The 14,258-nt window shown below is 29.3% G+C and overlaps 2 protein-coding genes across 2 annotated transcripts; both read right to left on the bottom strand.

Annotated features, from left to right (window-relative positions):
* Positions 1-737: 737 nt before the first annotated feature.
* Positions 738-2,870, bottom strand: SAPINGB_P004846 (uncharacterized protein; the record flags this gene model as incomplete). Its single annotated transcript, XM_031999561.1, has 2 exons — positions 738-2,724; positions 2,800-2,870. The coding sequence occupies 2 exons, from the start codon at positions 2,868-2,870 to the stop codon at positions 738-740; spliced, it is 2,058 nt and encodes a 685-aa protein (XP_031855452.1).
* Positions 2,871-9,531: 6,661 nt separating this feature from the next.
* On the bottom strand, positions 9,532-10,930 carry SAPINGB_P004845 (uncharacterized protein; the record flags this gene model as incomplete). The annotated part of the gene is made up of 2 exons (XM_031999560.1): positions 9,532-10,676; positions 10,906-10,930. The coding sequence occupies 2 exons, from the start codon at positions 10,928-10,930 to the stop codon at positions 9,532-9,534; spliced, it is 1,170 nt and encodes a 389-aa protein (XP_031855451.1).
* Positions 10,931-14,258: the final 3,328 nt, after the last annotated feature.

Below are 14,258 nucleotides of genomic sequence, written 5' to 3'. Positions count from 1 at the left end.
AATAAACCAATAAATAATTAATTAATTAATTGACAATTGACAAAAAAATAACCCTCTTCACGGCCGAGTCATCATTTGAAGCTTAAATAAACTTTCCCCCAGTCAATACTGAAAAGTCAATAGAAACCCAATTGGCTCGAAGTGTTTTCCTTAACAGCACGCATTGTTGTACCCTGTCGCTTCCCCTTCTTCCATCTCACATAATTTAAGTTTGTTTTCATTTACTTCATTTCGTGATAAACTACCACTATCATGAGTAACTTTGTCAGGGAATATGAGTGTTTTACTGTAGAAGATAAGTGAGCATGTGGTTCAAAAAACCATTGTCCATAGAATATACAATTAAATAGATATCCGGTTAAGGCTTATTGATAATATACCAGTCTGGTTCTAGCTATGCCAGAAATCTGGATCCGCTTTTAAATCTATTGTGATAAGGCCTGAAAAAGTGCTGTGAAAGTGTCATATCTATCATCATAAAAGAAGAAAACAAAAAAATTATTTGAAATCTGAATACTACAATTCATAGAAGATATTTTAGAATAGAAGTATACTACATTTTAGCGCAACAAAAGTTACATTGTTAATAATTGGGTTTCAAAAAAATAAAAAATAAAAAATAAAAAATAAAAAATAAAAAATAAAAAATAAAAAATAAAAAAAATAAAGGAAAAAATTTTGCTTTAGGAATAACGCATCTATTAGAAAAAATGAATTTTATATAGCCAAACTTTTATTCAGGTGAATGGCATGTTAGTGTAATAAACAGGAGTTTGGGTTGTCGAACCAAAGTTTTGTTGCTGATTGACAACAATACCATTTTCCCCAGACCGATGATCTCTAGCTACAGGTTGACTATTAAAGTGATTGTGCTTAATTGAAGTCCCTGCCTCATAAGTGGGTCTAAAAGTGTTTTGTTGCACTGGAAAAGAAGAAGAGGAGGAGGAGGAGGAAGATGAAGATGGGACCTGTATGCTCGAACCAGAGTGGGTACTTGAACTTAGCTTGTCTCCGTATCCATTCTCTTGGAAAATCTCAGGACTTGTGTGAATCCTTCTTAGTTTCGAATTTCCTTCAATAATAATTTCCTTGTCTTTTCTAGTATTGCGGAAAAACTGGGGGTTTCTTCCACGGACCACAATTGGATTTGAGGAAGCAGAAAGAAGTGGAACTGTAGTTGAGTTTTCAAGATTAGCAGAGAGTGTGATTGTGACAATAAAGTAGTTGCTTTTTTTGCTTCTGCCAGCAGAATGCGTTGCGCGCTCAAATCTGAGGCGCTTCCAATCAATGTGAGAATCTCTGGAACTAGAGTTCATGGGCACTGGTTTTTCTTTAGGACGGACGTGCACATGTTCAGTTTTTTGAGACGGGCTGTGAGAAGGATCATAAGAAGAATCATGAGAGGGATCATGAGAAGGATCATGAGAAGGATCGTGAGAAGGATCGTGAGAAGGATCGTGAGAAGGATCGTGAGAAGGATCGTGAGAAGGATCGTGAGAAGAACTGTGGTGGGAGCTCGCACTGTGAGATTCCGAACCTTCGGCTCGAGGTTTTTTTGAAGTCTTTTGTTTCCCCATACTATGGTAAAACAATGCAACAGGTTCCATTTTATCATCATGAACTCTGAGATCCAAAGAAAGGGATAATATTTTAACAAGTTGTGGTATTTGGCTGTGCGTTTGTACAAAAGGACCAAAGTCAACATAGCGAGCCTTGTTAGCGTCAGTCACAGTACAAAGAATTTCAAAAAGATTTCTTTTGGTAAATATTAGCATCCATGGAGGAGTACTTTGTTCAGATAAAGGATTTGCGTCCTTTTTAGGATGTTGGCTTAAGCTGAATTTTCCATCAAATTTACCAAAAAGACCAATTGATACTACAGAATTGTTTGCATCATAAACAGTCGCTTTATTCACAGGAGGATTGAGTTCGATTGAATGAAGAATTTCTTCGTCAGTAAGATTGGGTTCTAAATCTTGTTTCTGCGAGATTGGAGAATTGTTTAAGTCTGCGACTGATTCATCTGAATCAGATTTCAGTGTAGATCGTCTGGATGAAGAAGAGGAAGGAGGTACAAACTGCTGTTGATTTTGGGGATAACTTGGAGCCATGGGCAAGGTAGGTTTGACAAAATTAGAGATTGGGGTGGCAGTTGAATGGATTTGAGGTGTTGTGTTTAGAGATTCAGGAGACGGGAGGATCTGCCCGTTTACAGGTACCGGTTGGTATTGTTGGTTGTATACCTGATTAAAAGGTTGTTGATAAACAACCTGTTGCTGAGGTGGGATGCTTGGAGGGTATGGATGCTGTTGATTTTGAGAATAGTGATTACATTGGTTGATTAAGGGGGCTGGAGAAAACTGAGGATAGGTATTTGCATCAGAAATCTGCTGTTGCTGATGATGAGTGGGAATGGGAGGAGGAGGAGGGGGGGGAGGAGAAACATAAACTGGAGTTGGATTAAAGTATTGCTGCGACTGGACAGGATACGTTTGTGGGATGCTCTGGCCTTGTTGTATAGACACAGGAGTTTGGTTTGAATTGTAATGATGTATTTGAGTGTGATAATATTGAGTTGGTTGAGTTTGGGGAATTGCAAGTTGTTGATTGCTTTCACGAATGTTCTGATATTGGGTATCAGGATAAGGACTGTCTCTAGATACAGAGGTGGTTCGAGAAAGATTGGAAATCGGTGAATGGTTCGAAATTGCGGTAGCAGGAATTCTAGTTGAATAATGGTTGTTAGAAATCAATAGAGTAATTTTTTTTAATGGTTCAGGTTGATTTTGTTTTACATACATGTTGTTTGAATTTCCTTCAAAGTGAGGATTACCTCCAGGTCCATGGGACCCGATAGAGTAATTGTTCATTGGCAGTTATTCAACCAAAGCTTTTAATTATGCAAATTTTTGATTATTTAGAAAAAATTAGAAAAAATTAGAAAAAAAATAGCGTAAGCTTTTAGATGCTAATTTTCTTGAGAGGAAAAAATGAAACAAAAGTATAGGGTGCAAATATATATATATATATATATATATATATATTTTTAACCAAAAAAAAAAATGAAAATGGATTATATTGAGATTCAACAAAACCGTTAAGATAAGGAATTGACAACTATTATTAAGGTCGATATTCTATACTCATAGTCTGTTTTTTTTTCGAAATCTTTTGATTCGAGTATTGAAGATTATATTTAGAAGATATTCCAATTAATATCAACTATTAAATAGTCTAAAGATAGATTGTAACGTAAGGAAATATTGCGACTAGGCTTGTATATAATATATATAAGTCCCAATTAAAAAAAGCTCGAAAAAAAGAGAGATTTTAAATTGAGCTTTATGAATCTTTCAAAAATAATAACAAAAAAGTGGTTTAAATTTGAAATGAAAAAGGGGGGAGAAAAAAAAAGAGAAAGAAAGAAAGAAAGAAAGAAAAAAAAAAAATGTGATAAAAAAGTGGGAGTGTGAGAGAGAGAGAGATCCAAAGGTATATATTTATTTACATTGACATGACAATACTTGAAATATATACAATAAATTAAGTATAATACGTTTATATGATAAATATTTACTAAAGAAAGAGATAGAAGGGGAAAAATAAGACCGATGTGATGATGTGATAAATTATGGTTATTGGAATTAAAATATTTTGTATGGGTGTATGCAAAAGGTCACTAAAGTCAACTAAATACTAAAGTTTATTTTTATTTAAGTATGATAACGTAAAAGTTTATGTAATTAAGGAAGCTTGTCATATAAACCTTTTCAGAAAAAAAAAATTAATTTTGGATGCTACATAACTTTTGATTTTCCACGCTATTATTTTTATATTAAATATATATATATATTTTATTTTTATTCATATTTTTATTTGAATGCACGAATTATGAGTTGAAGTTTTGTTTGTTTAAAGTGCATATTCTTTTCTATGGAGTTCCACTTTTTTCTTATAGAATAAATATAAAAATAAAATACGTCATTCAGACTTTAATATTTTTTCAACATTTTATTCTCAATATCAGTTTGTATGTGGATGTTGTTAATTTTCAAATCATATCTCCTATAACTTTCTCTCTCTCTCTTTTTTTTTTTTTTTTTTTTTTTTTTTGCAATTTCGATGGCTTTAAATTTTAATTTTTAAAAAAAACCCACCAAAGACTTTGTTTAAAAAAATTAAATCTACTCATTTTTTTTTTCTGGGTTTGTTACTGGACCACAGCCACCACCATAAGTCGGCTATTATGTACATTCTTACGTCCTTACCATTTGTTTATTGTTTTGCGCATAATATATATATATATTTATTAAAATATTACAGAAATATTCTCAAGCATTGACCTAATTGAGTTAAGTCCGTTTAAAGGCCCTCATACCACATTTTTGGGAGTGACAAACAAATCCAGCAAAAAAAGCCGTACTGAATGCATGCACAACTGCTCTGCAGATTGTGTGAGTGTGCAAACTCTGGACATGAATTCCGACCATCCAGAGGGTAACTTGAAATAACTGATAACTACTGAGTTCAGGACGCTTTGAGGTAAGCTGCTACTTCTGGTTTCTAAAGTCATATTCTGTACCAATGAGCTATGGTATATATTTTTTGGTTTCTTTTCCATACTACAGATTGTATTTTATCAATGTTCATTATTATGTCCACTTAAATTTCAGCAATTTATTTTTCATCAGAAAGTTTTAGTTATTAGTTATCAAAGAAACGAAACGAAACGAAACGAAAAAAAAAAAAAAAATGGCTTTGTCTTCATTTGATGACGCATTATTATATATGTTCAGTATGTTGCTAAAGTGCTATAAATACTATTATTATTATTATTTTTGTTTTTTTGTTTTTTTGAATGTTATCTCCGCTATCCAGACCAAAAACATCCTTGTCCTAAAAAAAAATAATAAATAAATAGAAAATAAAAAAATAAGAAAAATAAAATATATGAGTGGGTAAGGGTTTTATAGGTTTTTTCAGGGTCTTAACGGAACACGGGAATTCGCACCGTATGGGTAGATGGATCCTGTAACTAACTACAATCACTTCTAAGCTTATTAGGAGTAAGCTTAACAGTTGTTAACTGCCAAGTATGTTAGCTGCTGTTATACATAAAATCCAAACGTATCGAGAAAACTTCCCAAAAGTTTTTTAGTATGCCGCCTTCTTTTTTTTTTATTTCCTTCTTTTTCGTTTTTTTTTTTTTTCTTTTATTAATTTACATCAAGGCGTGAACTAGTTTAAATAAAAATAAAAAAAATCCCAGATTGGCAATTCACTTTAATATCGTAATATTAGAGCCAAACCGTTATAGATATTCATATTCAAGATATTCTGGTAACCTGAATCTTTGGATAACTATATATGTATATATATATTTTTTTATATTGCTGCTACCTTTATTTTTTTTTTGTCTTCCTGTTTAATGATTTGTAATAATTGACAAACAAATCACGATACTTTGAAGCGTTCATTCCAAATAATCATCGTTTTTTTTTTTTTGTCTTTTTCACTTTTGTCAAAAAAAAAAAAAAAAAAGGAGAAAGAAATGAAATCTCATTTTCAGGCATACGAGCTTGTGCAGACAATACTTGTTGAACCAACCCCGGAGTAATTACGTAATAGTAGCCGCACATGTTTGCTTATTTCTTCTTGTAAACTTATTATTTTAAATTTTTAAATACATTTTATCAACACAAAGTCCCAGACCTTTTTCTGTCAACTCACATATAAATGAAAATAGGGGGGGGGTGGCAGGTCACTGTAAAAAACATAAAGTGAACATTAATTTTTCATCAATCAATAGTTCGCTGGCTAATAGTTCTTAAAAAGCCAATCAGGTTTATCCCGTTACCCCTATTTTAAAAGAATATATTTATATATTCTGCAGAAGTAGCCAGATGGACATTCACCAAATGATAACTACAATTAAGATCCTACTGTTTATTACTACATTACCGGTAATTTGAGAGAAACACTTCTTTTAAAGGCATCACCCTTATCTTGTTTGTCGTTTTTTTTAAAAAAAATTGTTTTAAAAAACGTTAAAAAAAAGTCGATGGGATATATATAAGTTCTGCATGTTGTTGTTAGAAGAGGACATCCCTTTATTACCCAGACCTTTTATATATGATATATAAATTCTCTTATAGAAACCTGAAAACCCTGTAACGTTAAAGTCAAACAACTTCACTTAGGTTGTTCTATTCACTCTTTCACTTTCCACATATTAAAAATTTCCATTAAAAAATTTATGCTAAGTAAACAATCAAAAAAAAAAAAAAAATACGCAATGTCAACTTTTAAATTGAGAATATGTATGTAAGAAGATTTATCAAATACTATGAAAGGGAAAAAAATTTTGACTTTTTTGTCATAATAACCGATTATATTATATTAATATATTAATATATTACTGCCCTTGTCTAAACGCAATTAATATAATAATAATAATAATAGGTAGAAATAGATGTAAATAATTTTTTTAACAAAAAAGGTTTTAAAAAATTACAAAGTTTATCACTATCAAATAATATTCTGGTTATTTTAAGAATGAAAAAAAAAAAAATGATGGAGAAAACCGCTCGGAATCATTCAAAAAAAAAAAAAAAAAAAAAAAAAAGTCTTGGTTTTAAAATCTTAAAACCAAAGAAAATGGGTTTTCCTAATTTGGTTATAATGAAAAAAAAATATATATATACATAAATATTTTCATAAAAAAATTTAAAAAAGATTTCAGCTGATATTCATACATCATCATATTTAATATTTAATATTACAATTTTTTTTAATTACAATTTCTCTTTGATATACCAGGTATCATACATATAAGGGCCACATAATATTACTGCAAATCAATTTTTTATTTTTTTTTTTTTCAGCTTTCTAAATGTCCAAAAGAAGTCATTATTCATATATTCATAAGAAATACAGTAAACTTCTTCTCCTCCCTTTAATAAAATTAAGAAAGTAATCTACTATGCATTTTACTTATGCGGTTATCTCGGGAAAAAAAAATTTTTCTAAATTTTTTTTTTGTTTTCTTTCTTTAAAATAAATTTCAATTGAAACTACTGATTAGGTATATATAACAGCGATATTCGAATGTTCTTTTTAAAAAAAAAAAAAACATATGTTCATACTTTTATACTCTTATACTTTCATAGATTAAGAGATTAGGATATACAAATAGCCAATACTATAAGTTTTAATGGATCAGTCTATTTTGACCCGTCTTCCGGTACCTTACTTTGACATTTATGGTTATCATCGATTTGAATAAATTAAAACAAATTTTGTTAACAATCAATATCAAGTTTAAACTTAAATACCTAGTTAATTCCTTTTTTTTTTTAACTTTTATTTCTTTTGACTGTATTGCATGAACTCAGGCCCATCAAGAAACACCCAAGTTGTTTCCCAACCCATAAAAAAAAAAAACGAATGGTATAGTTCTATTAAAAGAACTTTTCCCCATGTGAGTGCCGCCTATCGCTCCAGCTTTTTCGTGACAGATTTTAATGTACCAACCTTGTTAAATGTTTAAAAAAAAAAAAAAGCTTCCAAAAATAAAAATAGAAAAAAAAAAAAGTATATATATTTTGTCAGTAGTGGTGCAATTTTTTTTTTCCTCTTTCTCTCTCTATCTCTCTCTCTCTCTCTCCCCCCCTTGTTTTTAGATAGCCGTATTATAGAACAATTAGTTACTTGTGAAAAATAAATGAATTCTGTGCCAAGTAGATACATTTCTTTTCTATTCATTCGTATACTAATTTCCGGTATACTAATTTTCATAAACCCACCCACCCATCAGTCATTTCATTCTCCGCTTCCTTTTATTTTATATTCTTTGTTTGAAATCTAAATGAAACCATTGAGTAAATTACAATAGTAATATAATAATATCCAGTTAAATCCTTTTTTTTTTTCAGTCATTCAAAGTGTCTGAAATATTTAAAGTTAATTTAGTTCTTTGGATCCTTGAGATAGTTGTTTAAATTTTTCACATGAAATCAGGAAAATGTAAGAGCTATGGAGCAGGCATGTGTTCAGCCGACGGCTTCTTTTTTTTTTTTTTTTTTGAAAAAACCAGGATTTAGTAACTAAAACAGAAGAGAATATGTCTTAAGCTTAGTTTGTTAAGAAGAACTTTTTATGCCAATAAAATTAGTTTAGCTGTTGTATTCTGCTATGAATTTGTAGGCGTATTGGTAGCAAAAGAACAAATATTTTATATTAGTGTACTTTTCTTGCTGTTTGACGTTCTGCCACTCGCCTAAAGTGAATAGAAGTGAAGAATATTTAGATATATATATATATTTTTTTTTTAATATGCTTACTATTTCTAGATATGATTTCCAAGATTAGGTTGACTATGCGCGATGTTGACAGTTCACCAAATGAACTTCAAGAGTAAGGTTTAGTTTCATGGATTAACGTTAGATAACAGCCTATCATGTGCAACAATTTAAGTGCTTTCAATGTGAATTTTAATAATGCAGAAAGTCCTATCTTAGGTTATCAAATCTCGACCCCTTTAAATTAACCATCAAAATAGAGTAATTGTGCAAAGAAGCTAATTGAAAATATCTGTTTAAACAAAACTAGAAGAAAAAAAAAAAAAAAAACGAAGGCTCTTTGGGGAGGGAAGGAAATGAAAAAAGAAACCTTCTTTGCAGTTACAATCACAACTATGATTGAGAAAAGAAAAAAAAAATTAACATAGAAGCATGCTTTTTTTTTTTTTCCAAAATGTTGCAGTGTACTGCATAACTGCAGAATACTTCATTATTTCCTGTTTTTGAGCCATTACTATGACCTAAATCCATGTACAAATATCAAAAAAAAAAAAAAAATTTCTTTTTAACCTAAGGAAAAAAAAATAAAAGAAGAAGAAGAAGAAGAAGTGGATATAAACACCTATCTGATGCTGTCACTTTTCCTTGTATCTCACCGCTATTTTCCAAACGACTACACTTGGAAAAGAAAAAGAAAAAGTTTATTTCGGTGATTTCCACCAGAAGAAACATGTATGTGGGCGTTTATGAAAAAAAAAAAAAAAGAAACTCAAGAAAGAAACTAGTCATAAAAATTAGTTATGGTAGGAATTGGCATCAAAATCCACTAAGGCTTTTTACTAGTGGGAAAGAAGTTTTGATAAAAAACATGGAAAAGAAAAAAAAAAAAATTACAAATATACAAATATACCGCTAAAACTTTTTAAAGTATTCTTTTATCAACCTTTGTAGAATAGATGTTTAATCCCAATAGAAGAAAAGAACAAAAGAACAAAAGAACAAAAGTGACAAAGAAATGAATTATCCCTTGGAAAAAAAAAATAATGAAGAATATATATCTCCTTCGTAGTTACTTAACTGCTATAGACTTCGTCATCTTCCCCACTAACGGTAAAGAATCTAGTAACGAATTGTTCTACGCGAGTCATTGCTACGCCATCATGCTATTCCTTAAGAGAAAAATGGTTGCTTTTTACTAAAAAAAATACCCATAAAGTACTAACATATTGATCTATTTATAAATATGTGGTGCATACTTTGCTTGTGGAATAGAATCAACGATGGGCTCGATTTTTGATGGTCCTGGCAAAACATTGGCCTGTGCAATTGCTATTTCTTCACCATCCAAATCGTAAACAACATACATTGACTTCAAAATATTAGCACCAATGATTGGTACATTAAATGAATTGTCGGAATTTGCGATTCCAAAAACTTTCAAGTTACTAGAGGCCTCAGGAAAGTAATCCAAAGCAAAATCTTTGCCCTGGACAGCAATTATGGCACCTGCAAAATCTAATTTGATGATCTTGTCGCCAGTCTTTTCAATATCTATTAAAGGATAGCCTGATGCTCTAGTATCTTTGTAATCTACTCCAAAATACTCACAAACAGCCAAATATGCCTTTCTTGGAAAATACGACATAGTTGCTCCTGTGTCAAACGCCGCAGGTTTATTAATTTTGAAAGTTTTTCCATCCATATAAATCTCACTAAGCTTGATTGCAAGCGACTTTTTCTTTTTCAGCGTGGCAATGTTGAGTCGAGGAAATTTGTATAATTCTCCAGTGTACTTTGAATGATCAATACCTCCAAAAATTATTCCACCATCGCTTTTGGTTTCTTTCGAAAAAACAAATGAAATAGAATAGGAATTTCTTTTAATGTATCCTTCATCTTTTAAATACTGGGGAAGGTTTTTCCTATTTGAAGATGAATACCCTAATCCCAAGTATCCACTTGTGTCACCTTGAAGAGGAGCCATATCTTTTGTTTTAAAAGCAATTCCATATGGAACATCTCTTAGGGTCTTTCCTGCAAATTCAAAAAAATTGGTAGCATAAGCGAAATTGACAAGGCCCATCATGTACCTTAATAATCCTGTTTCACCAGTTAGTTTTCTGGTTAAATCTCCATGATAATCATAAGGCGCATTTGAAATTGTTGTATCATTAGTTATCCAAATATCTGAAGACCCAGTGTCTAATAAAAGCTTGTAATCTCTTTTGGGCAATCCTATTCCGACTGTGATACTGTAAAAGTACGCTCGATCAAATAGTTCTGCTTGTGGAAGAGAATTTTTTGGGATGGCCAAATCATTCTGGAAGACTAAAGACCGCGTTAGCTCATATGAAATTATGCATTGATGGTCATATTCTAAAAAGGGAAAAACAAAAGATAAAAGATAAAAAGAGAATAATATGTATAACTTCATTTAAAACGCTAGAGCGTGCCGCCTGACTTCCTGAAAACAAAAAAAAATCATTATAGATATCTTTCCAATTTTCTTTTATATTTTTAATGGATTTTTTATGTTATTTATATATATCATTATTGGTAATGTATTTTAATTTCAAAACACTTTATCTACAATACATTAAAATACGTTTTTTGCTTTCATTTTCCATCATTTTTTATAGCATGATTTGTCTTTGAACGTTGTAGATTAATTCATAAAAAAAAATCAAATTTATTTCTTAATTTTTATATGTATAACCAGTTAAACGTAATTGAAATTTTTTCTTTTTTTTTTCTAAATTCTCTCGTACCACTATGCGAAATTGACCTCTATGTTAAGACTAATTCCCAATTTGTATTGAAAAAGAAAATTGATTAAGAAGCAATTTCTACACAAAATAATCTGGACCATTTTAAGTATGGTTTTTCTTATAATCTTTTTCTAGAATTTTTTGTTTTAAATCGAGCAATTATTAAATAATTAATGAAGTTTAATTATCAGTTCATTTTGCAAATTTTCAAATTTGCAACATTTTGCGACATGTTATTAATTTACCAGTGGTCTACTGATGTTTCTCATCTTATCTGAATGTCTTTTTTTTTTTTTTTGAAAGAGAAAAAAAAATTAAAATTAAATGAAGTCTCAACAATAATTCAATTCAAATACAGTTTCTTATTGATTCGTAGTGTAGTCAAATGTAGTAGTGAAAAGGTTTAAGCAAGAACGTTCTTTTACGTTACATTCTTTTTCTAGGGCCCAATTTTTTTCTTTTAATATTTTTTGTAGTATTCAAAATCAAAAAAATATGTATATTTTATACTTAATTTAAAGAAATTTGAAAATAAAAAAAATTTAAGTATTTTTATTTTCATATATTTTTTTCTCTATTCTAAAAAAAAAAAAAAAAAAAAAAAATATGGTGTTCATTTTTTAAAAATCAACGACTGGTTAATTAATTAGCTTCTTACAAAAGTTTCCAGCCGCATAACAGTTGCAAAATAAAAAGGGCAAGTGTTTGGAATGGCAAAACTTAAAAAAATTTAAGCAACTAACTTTGACAAATGATTTTTTTACGCATAAAACTTGAGTTCAAAAAAATAAAATAAAGTAAAAATAATTTATATCAGTTGAATAAAAACAAGCAAACAAATTTGCAACATTTAAAAACAAATATAATTTATATTTCAACTAAAAAGATTGATGCCTCGAGCCGGATTCGAACCGACGATCTCGTCATTACTAGTGACGCGCCTTACCAACTTGGCCATCAAGGCTTCTCAAATATCTGTTACTTTGGGCCTCTGGTACCTATCTAAGGCTATGTATTTGAAAATCATTTTTAAAAAATGTTTTTTTTTTTAAAAAATTAAACAAAAACAAGTAACAAACTAAAACTAAAACTTTTTTAAAAAAATATTAGTTAAAAAATTTTAAGTATTATAATTGAGCTTCTCTTACTTTTCATGATAACTTTAGTGCTTAGTTTTAAATGTTTGGAATTAAAAAAGACAGTCGAAACTATAGGTGCAGCAAGTTGGAATCAGGGCTTATTTTTGCAACGTTGGAAAAGCAAAGTTAAAATTAAATTAAAAGTTTATTGTGAAAACAAAAAGTCATCTAGTAAAAGCAAAAGGGATAGCACAGATACTGCTGTTATATAATTGTGTAATCCTTGAATAAAAACAAACTAAGTGCAGCGATCTGGAAACAGTTGGGCACATTTGAGTGATATTTTCTCGTTGAAGGAAAAAAAAAATTAGAAGGGATAGCTTCTACAATAGGTATGCTAATTCTCTTTAACAGTTTAAATGGCCTACAGGAAATTGTAATGATATTAAGAAATAAAATTATAGATCATAAAAACTAATAGAAATAACTTTTGTAGGTTTGCTCTTTGACCCCATGTTCTTCGTAAGCTGGCATCAGAACCTATTTTTGGGATGGAGATGCAAACGTTGATGTCAAATTAAAATTATATTTTAGAAACGGGAATGTATAGTAGGATCAAAAAAAAAATAGCATTGACACTAATTCTATGTATTTCAATTTCAATTATTCTTGAATGAAATCAAAAATAAAAAAAATTTAAGTAATTTTGAATAAAAGAAAACTTTTAATTTTGACATAATTTTTTATTTTTATTTAACTATACTGGAAATTTTTAGAGCTTCCTTTGTAACAATATTGAATTGTCATATCAAGAGATATATGTTAACAACAAGATAATTTTTTTTTTAGAATAGAAGTAAATTTGATCGTTTTTGAAAGAAGAAACCCCAGTTTGAAATGTTTAGGCACTCCCACGTTTTTCATATTTCAAAAAAAAAAAAAAATAACTGGCGAATTTTTTATTTATTACTTGACATAATCAAAAATAATATCATTTCAAATGGTCTCTAGTTAAATAGGTATCAATCAATAATATTATTCAATCACAAAAGAAAATAAGTGAAACTGAAATCAAAAAAAGTTAGGATTTGATGATTTTTAAGATTATTTATTCATTTATTTATTTAAAAAAGTATATTTGTTGAAATAATATTGTTCTGAGATCGCTTTCATTATTGTAGTATTATGAACCTATCCCTAGTAACTAGCAATCAAAGTAACTGTACTAAGCTTTCTGGCTACAGCAATACCCTTTGAAATGTAGTATTAATAATTATAAATGTAGCAATTCCGACATAGAGTGTCCTATATGGTCTATTGGCGCAAGACAGAAGGAATTTAAAAAAAAAATTACTATAATGAGAGATTTTTACAAAGAAAGAAGTAACATTTATCATTAGTAAACTGAAGTAGCAAATAAACCTTTTAAATTATTGTAAATTATATTTAGAAAGTAATTTAAGTTTATAAAAAGTTGAGGATTCTTGCGTAGAAAAAGCGGAAGCTAAGTGAACAAGTATCTATAGGTTACTATATATATATAATAATTGTACACATGAAGTTCACATTCTCGGGAACTATGGGCGAGCTCAATTTTTTCATCATTGGAAATTTCTAAATGATGGGAAGTATTTAAATGTCCAGTTTTTTTTTTTTGAGCAATTATTTAGCACATAATATTTTACTCTTTTTTTTATTAAAAACATTGTTAATCAAATGTATTATTATCAATTTTTTGAAAGCCTTGTTTTTTTTTTTCATTTTCTATTAACTTTTCTTAAAAATCAACATTTAACTAAAAACAATATTAATCTAATTTTATTTCCAAATGACTCTATCTATATATTCTATTCATTTATTTAATTTTTTAGAAATCATATCCCATATGCATCAGTTTTGTTTTATAAATTGCAGAAAATAATTTTCAATACTCAATATTCAATATTATTTCCATCTTTAATTTCTTAATGCTCTATGATTGAAATAACCGGTTACTTCCTTTTTTTTTTTTTTTTTTTTGAGATACCAAAACTCTTTGTAGTTGTGTTTACAGCGCTTTCATATTTTATTTGTTTTGTTCAGCTGCATATATTTATAAATGTGTTATTTTT

This window comes from Magnusiomyces paraingens (genome assembly GCF_902498895.1).
Source record: "Magnusiomyces paraingens strain CBS 517.90 genome assembly, contig: contig4, whole genome shotgun sequence".
Lineage (NCBI taxonomy): Eukaryota > Fungi > Ascomycota > Dipodascomycetes > Dipodascales > Dipodascaceae > Magnusiomyces > Magnusiomyces paraingens.
The sequence above is the reverse complement of the archived record's forward strand: the minus strand, read 5'-3'. Positions and strand labels throughout refer to the sequence as shown.